General features: G+C 43.9%; 1 protein-coding gene across 3 annotated transcripts in view; it reads right to left on the bottom strand.

Annotated features, from left to right (window-relative positions):
* GPR180 (G protein-coupled receptor 180) overlaps window positions 1-6,586 on the bottom strand; it is a 28,231-nt gene extending 21,645 nt beyond the window's left edge. The window contains exons 1-2 of one of the 3 annotated variants that reach the window (XM_036011231.1): window positions 5,949-6,282; window positions 4,411-4,569 (exon numbers count right to left, since the gene is read on the bottom strand). In XM_036011231.1, the coding sequence (XP_035867124.1) occupies window positions 4,411-4,569; window positions 5,949-6,156 (367 nt within the window). In that variant the 5' untranslated portion in view covers window positions 6,157-6,282. Of the gene's footprint in view, window positions 1-4,410; window positions 4,570-5,948; window positions 6,283-6,316 lie in introns of those variants that run through there. The other 2 variants (XM_036011230.1, XM_028526569.2) reach the window with 2 other exon arrangements.
* Between the last annotated feature and the right edge of the window lie 2,528 nt (window positions 6,587-9,114).

The following is a 9,114-nucleotide window of genomic DNA, read 5'->3' on the forward strand; positions in this document are numbered from 1 at the left end:
TCTAACAAAACATTAACGATTAATGAATGTAAGCCAGGGATATACATACAGATGTTGGGTGTAATACACTTTCAACTCTTCTGTATGATTAAAATTTTCTCCTAATAAAAAAGTTGGAACAATGTTATTTATAGGTTGTCTTTATAAATGAGATACTGATCTATCTAGTCAGGATTCAAATTTTGAGGACTTGGACTTACATTTCGGAATTTCATTAATAGCAGTGAAACTGGATAAGGTGCTTTTATCAATAACACCACGGCACTGTTACTTTAGCTATCTTAATTTAGCTGAAATTTATACTGTGTGGTTTTTTTTTAACTGTACAGCTGCTGGAAAAAATGTAACACATACTGTAATTCCTGTATTTGAATTCCTGTATTAAGTATTTGAAGAACTTTAATAAGAATTCAATATATAATCAATACATGGCTCAGAAAAAAGGTTTTTGTAATGTGTAGCCTGCAATTACATAATTTGGACTTCATTATATAAAGGCTCTGCTGTGTTGCTATTCTATCCCTTGCATTTTTTTATCTTAGATAAAACAATGTAAAATGAACCCTTATATGTTCGCCAATACACTTTTTATTGTGTCTTTTTAAATTATGCAGACTGACATCAAACTGAAGCAAGAGTGTGCTTCACAGAGCGATACTGCCTCGGCTGTCCGCCTTGCCGCCCTTCCCAGCAAGCCCAGAAAGACGAGCCTCCAGACCAAACTGGGTGTTCACTGTCTTCAAGACAAAAGACGACAGCACAGCGCGCCTACTCTGTGCTGATGTAACTAGTACCTCACCTATGAGCGAAACCTGAACTGCAGAGAATGATGGTATATGGCGATCTGCTCAATCATATGATGAAGGGAAATGAATGCAGTTAGCAAGAATACACAGAATAATAATATACTGACACCTTTAAAGGACTTACAAACACGCTGAATGTACAAAAGGAAATACACACACGTGATGGACAGAGACATTACTGAATGTTTTACACACAAAATTGTATTTAGGTCTTCTAATCTGACAGCAAACGACTCTTCATCTCCTTGTTAAATTTTTTTACACAGAAACTTTAGTGTTTTTAAACGTCTTGTTTGCTTGCTTTAAAAAGACCTGCAAAATATTTTATCACCATTTTTAAAGCTGATGTTTTAGGACATTACTGCAAGAGAACAAAGGAAGACTGAAAAATAATTTCCTGCACATTAATTTGGGAGAATGTGTACTCAGAAGCCACAGGTGATGCTAGGGCGGTTTTCAAATCTGCGGGCCTTTTCATAGTTCCGAGCAGCAGCAGGGTTTTATATAGGCACAGTTAATGAACTCATTACCAAGTAGGAGAAAGGCTATTAATTTCTAAAGTCCTATTAAATGGCCAGGAAATGAGAATTATTTCTACAGGAAATTAATTTAAAATGTGGTGCTACTATGCCGTCATGAATTTAAGAACATGCTTTGTGTGTCAGAGCACCAAAGGCCCTATAGAACAATACACTATAAATATGACAACTCATGTAAAGTTAGAGAATACAGACTTTCTGAAGACTTAGCATTTGTTATTAGAAAAAGAACTGGTGAAATACGTAGAAAATGATTTATGTCTCAGCAACAGTTAATTTATTTCAGGCCCCAAAATTGAACAAAACAAGCTTCTTCCTCAAAAAATCCGTTTCCGGAGATCTTCTCTTCTAATAGGTCCACAGAACACCCTTTCCCTGGAGGGAGTAGGCAAGAGGAAGGGAAAGGTGGAAAGAGAAACAACAGAAGGAGGTTTTATAGAGTTACAGCCTCATGTAAATACAACTCCGCCCTACAGAGTGATAATTAGAATCACGGCATTTTCGGACTTCCAGAAACCTTAGAGAAAACGAGTCCAGCCCCCTTGTTGTACAGAGAAGGAAAATGTGGCTCAGAGAGAAGATCTTGTAAGGCAGCAGCCCTGATTCTCATGAGGTTCAGCAGTCTTTCCAGGGCCCCGCACCGTCCCCCTGTATACCTGAGTTCTGTGACAGGAGGCATTTTATGAGTGATACAAAAGCTATGATTTTCCCAGTGTACATAGTATGTGGTATAATAGTGGCCGTGTGATACAAGAAAATAAGTTCATTCCTATAGCTCAAAGCTTTCAACTACTTGATAAATTTTTAATGAAAATTAAAAGAAAGGAAAAGACTTTGGGGTGTCAAACACAAAGCAAACAACCTACCAACGAAAACCCCTCAAGCACTAAGCTCTGTGATAATTCATCCTACAAACGCTTAGTAAATGCTTAGCTCAGCACTGGAGTATCCTAAACTTGCATCCTCATAACACCACGTAACTAACATGCATAGTACTTATCACAGTTGCGATTTTACATTACACTGATGTGGCTCATTCCCGTTCTACCCTAGGCTAGCCTTAAGGACTCAGACAATGTCAGTATTTTGTTCTGTGATTTACCACTTGTGTAGCATAACCCCTGATACAACAGGAGAGCTCGTGAATGAATGAATGAATGAATGAATAGACCAAAAGAACCTTGGTGCTCTTACTGATTGATTTGGTAACAGGTAAATAACATACAAAGTGGTAACTATAATATGCGCTGTGGAGGAACACAAGAGGCTATAAAAACTCCAGCATTAACTTAGAGGAGGGAGGAGTCACAGAGGGAAGGAAGAAGAAGCAGAAGAAAAGCCCGCGCAAAGGCCCAGGAGAGCACTCAACAGAACAAGCACTGCCAAGGAAGGGAGACAGGAAGGCGACAGTGCTGGGAGGTGACAGTGCTGGGGGAGGGCAGGGAAGCAGGGGCCAGGCTCTGTTGGCCTTGCTGGTCCGGGTGAGGGGCCTGTCTTTGACCTAGGAGCAGCAGCAGGCCACTGAGGTCCTGAGGGTGTGGGGAGGCAGTGAATGCAGCCAGACGAAACCTGCTGTTTGGGAAGATTCCTCCAAAGGCAGGCAGGGATCAGCTCGGCCGCGGTGGCCAGGTCGGACGCTACTGCAGCAGTGCGGGCAAGAGATCAGGGCAACCTGGAGTAACCCGGTGGGGTGGGGAGAAAGCAACCAGATGAATTCAGGACATATTTAGAGGCTGCTCACTGGTGGGCTAGAAGGGGAGACAGAGGTCAGAGAGGGGAGGGTCCGCAGACTCCCTGGTTTCCAGCTTGTTTCCTAGGCGGGTGGTGGTGCCAGTTCCTGAAACACTGAACACTGAAGAGGGTCTGGATGGGCAAGAAGTTTTGGCCCGTCTCTGTGGAACACTCAGATGGACACGCTGGTGTACGGAGGAAAAGGGAATGGAGAATGAGCGCCTGCATGAACTTCTCAGGTAGGTTCTGACATTCAGGTGGAGGCACATACCTTCGTGTCACTGCCTCTCTGGTATTCGAAGCCTTAAATGATTCAGGCTTCTTCAGCACACTGTCAAAGTCATCTCACACATGTGAATAAGATCTCCTCACAGTGGGTGGCAAGGACTGGGGACTCGTAGCCCTGTTCTGGCTCGCAGCCTCACTAGGAATCAGGGAGCTGCTAAGGCTAGGGAGAATGGATGTTTAGAAATGGCGGTGTTTGCCTTGACTAGATTAAAAGAAGATTCAGAGACTCATCAATATGCAGAACACGATGGGGAAAATGTAGAGGCGAAAAGGGAAGAGGGATAATTTCCATTTTTTCTCATGGGTGCTTTATCTTCCTAATGTCCACTTCAAACAAGTGACTTCCGAGAGGCAAAATGGGCAGCGTGGCACGTGCTCTTCATTTCTGTATTAAAAAGACCTGCACGCACTCCGGATGGCTAACACCCTAATGCACAGGATAGCGATGATGAGAAGGGAAGAGCCCAAGGATGCAGGCAACTAGGATAATAAAAGCAGGCCCTCTCTAGAGGCAAACCTAAAGATTTACAAACGATGGGGTGCTGGTACATCCCCAAACGACTTACTGTGTCACCATGACTAGGTCCTACGTTCAAATAACAGGTTGCAAAACTGCATCACGTGGGCTACATTATACAATTAACTGAGATACTACATGTTTAGTGCTTACCTCAGTGCTAGCATATATATACTGAGCATTCAACAAATGTCATTCACTCCACATTGCCAGTGGGTCAAAATCTATCCGCCATATTGGTATGAATTATGTGACCTGTAAAAGGTCTGACTGAAAGAAAGTATGCCCTTATAAATGACATGTATATATTTTCAAAAAGTTTGAATGACAAAGGGGGAAAAAGGTATGCCATCTTTGATCCTGGAAACTTGAACTTCAGTTCCTTAAACTTCAGTTTAAAATGCACTAGACAAAGAGTCATCACAGTGTGAGGTGTGCTGCGTCATGAAACACCCTGGTGTGCAAACACTGCATTTAGCAATAAGGAGGAAGAAAACATACCCCATCATATCAAAAAGGCTATACTCACTTGTCAACTGAGCTTTGGACAGTTTTTCACTACAACTGTCACCGTGACTGTTTTCCTGCAGCTTTAGCCATTCCTGGGCTTGGAACAGGTAGAGTTTTGCTTCTTTTCCAACAGCAACTGCTACGTTGTTGATTCTGACACAGAGAAGAGCACGGTCACCTGGACAGTAAAACAAAAATTACCAACCAGTTTGGCCTTGTACAAAAGGGAGATGGCAGAACAATTGAACACCTCCACTTACCAAAGTGGGAATGGAAAAGATCACAATTTTTCTTAAATTTCACTGAACTAGGTAGATCGCATTAGAATGAACACCCCATCCAGATGCAGGGCAAGAGATGACGCACATTAATTGTCCAAAGTGGTGTGCGGAGTTTCCTTGTACTTCAGCTAACAGATGCCAGTTCACTGACTAAACAGCAACATCTGCGGCATGGGGACCTTTTATTAATTTTTGCCTCATTTTACGACCACTCCACATGTCTTTAACATCTGTTCATAAACTATCTATAGACATTTCCTAAGTTTCTTTTTTAAATATAACATGGCTGTTAATATTGAATTATACTTTTAATGTAAAAAATAAGCCTAGCTAATAGCAAGAAAGTTTAAAGAGTTTGGGGCATTTTATACCCAACACAAAATTTGACATGGGATTTTTTAAAGATTTTTTATTTATTTTCAGAGAGGGAAGGGAGGGAGAGAGAGAAAGAGAGAGAGAAAGATCAATGTGTGGTTGCTGGGGGCCATGGCCTGCAACCTAGGCATGTGCCCTGACTGGGACTCGAACCTGTGATGCTTGGTTCATAGCCTGCACTCAATCCAGAGCTACGCTAGCCAGGGCTTTTTTTTTTTTTTGACATGGGATTTTTTACAATAAAACTTTCGGAGTACGTTGCAAGACTAGCGTCAAATGAGCCTGGTTACACACACCAAATACATTTAAGGCCCAGAAATAAATGGCAAAAAAAAAAAAAAAAAATAGGTGCCTCTGTGGAAATGCACTCTGGGTGAGAAGTAAAGCAGGAGACTGTTTCATTTTCAAATGTTCTATTCTCTTGTTTTTATCTTTGTTATTATAATTATCATTTTGACTAAACGTTTTAAGTAAATTTAAATGTATAGTATGTATCAAAGAGAGTGTAAGTATCCTATATAAATTGATTACATTATAAAGTATCGAAAGTTAACAATGATGTTAAGGCCCTGTTAATATCTTAAGAAGCATTCTGAATTAGAGTTCATTATTTCAGTACAGTTGTGCTATTATTATTTTACTGGACACAAGTTATGACCCTTCCAGGACACACATGCATTTCTCTCAAGTTAATTCTGGGCTTCATGATCCATAATCAATCTACTCCTTTGGTGGCAGAGTAAACTGTTGAAGCGACAGTGACAACTAGATTATCAGGTGTTGTTTTCCAAAATCTCTTTATTGCAGGTAGCTTTTATCCAATTAACTTTAACAGCAACAGACCCAAGAAGTCTACGTTCTGGGGCTTAAGATCACACGTAATTACAGTGCCTTAGTGTACCTAACCAGGCTGAAACAGAAGTGAGCCAATGATGCTTCTTGGAGGGAAGGATCTCGAAAAATGGAGCAGGCGTGTCATCTGTACAACGTTTGTATGTTAAGGTTGGAGAAACGATCTTTGAGGTGCAGAACACAATCACCAAGTGGGGAAGGGGTGCTGATGACGAGGGTGTAGGGGGCTGCGACAGTGCGTTTCGCAGTACACGCATCCCACGAAGCCGCTGAGCTGCGGAGAGAGGGCGGCGCTGGAAGTCCAGGTGACACACCCAGCCCGGCGGCCCGGCTCCAGGTCTCCCCACGAGAAGCTGGGGGCGCGGCCCGTGGGACGTGTCCACTCGCCTTCATCCCTCTCCCCGCCCCCGCACCTACCGTGGAACCCGAAGTGGCCGATGCTCTGGCCCTGCGCGTCTCGGGCCGCGGCGCTGCTGAAGCTGCCCCGCAGCGTCTTACCCTGGCTGCCCGGCGGCCACCAGCAGCAAGTGAGGGCCACTGCCAGTAGCCGCAGCAACCCCATCCCTGCCTGCCGCTCGGCACCCGCACGGCGGCCGCCAACCACCAGCGGCTACCGGTCCCACGTCGGCAGCTGGAGAAGGGGGAAGAGAGAGCAGGACCGCACCGCGGACCCGCCCAGAGACAGACAGCCAATGAGAAGGGCGCCTCCGCCACGAGCCAATGACATTCACCAATCAGAGGCTGAAAAGGGCGGGACGTGCAGCTGCCTGCGTCCCATCACTTCCCTGCCTTTTGGCTAGTTCCCGCCTTTTTCTATGGAGAATGAGGAGGATGTTGCTTCAGGTTACGGAAAAATTATTGCCATCGCGGTCCACTGCGCATGCGTGAGAGCGCGGTCTTGGGCTCTCCACTTTCCAGAAGCCAATGGGTTTCGGGAAGAACTAACAAACCCACGGCAGCACCATTTCTGGTGAAGAGAGGAAATCGGTCGAAAAGCTCTAGGTGCCTATGCAGCCTATTGGACACTTCCACTTCAAAGATAGTTAACTGTACTTGCCCAGTCGATTTTTTTCTTGTTCCCTGTTTTCTTGAATTACGTTATCACCTCCCGGGCCAGACAGCTGAGAATTACCTCCACGCCCCCAGCCCTTACAGTCTGCATCCTGCCAACTCAATGCAACAGATGTTTATTGGCGCCTCTCCTGGGCGGTGATGGTAGGAAGCAGGAGCCGGTATCCTCTCCAGGACGCAATAACACATAATCTTTGTACTTGGCCTGTGGCAACTGACCTGCCCCCAGTGTTCATGTTCTCCAATTGGCTACAGCACACAGCCCATCCCTAGAGCCACAGAGAGTTTTGGCAAGTGCAGTTTGACTGCATAACTTTCCTGTAAAAGTTCTCGATTGCTTTTAACACACAACACACTCTTCAGTTACGGTTTTGGAGCCTCTCAAATTTCCATCTCTCGACTTTTTTTTATCTCCATCCTTGGTGAGCCACTGCCAGTGGGCGGAATACTGCAAGTTCTCGCTTCTGGGCCTACAGCCCTGGCAAATCCCTCTGGCTGGAATGCTTGTCTTACTCTGCTGCTCAATCTCCGGGTCACCTTCCTGTCTCTACTTTACTCTTCTTTCCCAAGGCTCTTCTAGAACCGTTCTCAAACCCCCAAGTGTGTGCTAGATGCCCCGGGAAAAGGCCCCAACTTCCCTACCCTTACAGGCACTTACCACAAGGTATTTTAAATGTTTATTGGTTTATGTGAATCCCCTACTATACTGTAAGCTCCAGCTGGTCAGAGACTATGTCTCCATAAGAGTAGAAGCTTAAAATTATTCCATGAATGAATGTATACAAGTTATTTTCATTAGACTACCAGCGTTATTACATAGAAGCAAATTCTCACACTGAACCTCACCTTTTAGAAAAAGAAAGCTTAGGGGAACACTTCTTATCATATAGCCAACATTTTCTGGTATCTCTAGTACACCAGGAATAAATTGAAGGTATTAATATTATGAGAGTTTTAAAAACTACATTCTACATATTTTTAAATTTTTATTTTAATTATTGTTCAAGCACAGTTTTTTGTCCTTTACTCCCATCCCAGTAAAAATTATATTATATTTTAATTATAAAAGTAATTCTATGAGCTTAGAAAAGAACTATGGTCAAAATTATGTGAAATAAAAATGCCAGTCCTCATTCCCTCCTTTCCTTGCCTAGACCTGATGCCCAAAGGTAACCCTTGTTAATAGTTTAGGGTGAGTCCTTTCAGACACTATCCATCATAGAACATGGGGATCATAGGATACATACATTTGAATTCTGCACATATATTACTAACTTGCCTACCAAAAGGTTCTTACCAATGACTCTTCTATATATCTGGGTATTCCCACTCTTTTTAGGCACTGCTAACACATTGTTTAAAAAACCACAAGATTTTTATTCACCTACTTAATAATACTCACTGATGGTTTATTCTGTGCTAGGCTTGGCCCTGCGGCTTTGGGATTACATCAGGAAACAAAGCCTCTGCCCTCATAGAGCAGGGACAATAAGCAATTCAACGTAAATGTTGATAACTGTTTCAGAGGAAAAGGGGAGAGCTGTTCGGCAGGGCTGGAGTAGCGCTTGCTATTGTAATTTGGGGGGTCAAGGAAGGACTCTCTAATACGGTGACATTCAAACTGAGAATTCAAGTAAGGGTAAATACTAGGCAGACATTGGGGAAACAGCAGCCCAGGCATAAAGGAAGTAGTATGCCAGGCGTATTCAGTGAAAAGCAAGGAGTAGAGGCTAGGGCAGAGTAGGTAAAGATCTGAGGGTAGGATCTAGGGAACATCTGTAACAATAATCGTAACCACAACAGCAAAAGGTCATTTGGCTAATCCAACCTCCCATCTCTACACTTTTGCAAGAGGACTCCCGGGGAGTTCTCAGTACAACTGGTGCATGACTGTGGAGATCGCTGTAGTACAAGGTTGACAAGAAGGTAATCGTTCATAACTCTGACTACTTGTGCATCTAAGTAAAGCCTAATTCATGCTGGTGATACTCTCCCGGACAACGCGCCAAACCCCACTTGTCCCGACACCCTTAACTGCAGCTACCGAGCCAGGGGACTGCGCAGACAGCTGCGCGTGCGCAGTGGCGCTACGGGGTTTGCACACCAGAAGGCTCGGCCCCGCCCCCCAATGGGCGGGGATAAGT

This window comes from Phyllostomus discolor, chromosome 11 (assembly GCF_004126475.2).
Source record: "Phyllostomus discolor isolate MPI-MPIP mPhyDis1 chromosome 11, mPhyDis1.pri.v3, whole genome shotgun sequence".
Classification (NCBI taxonomy): Eukaryota; Metazoa; Chordata; class Mammalia; order Chiroptera; family Phyllostomidae; genus Phyllostomus; species Phyllostomus discolor.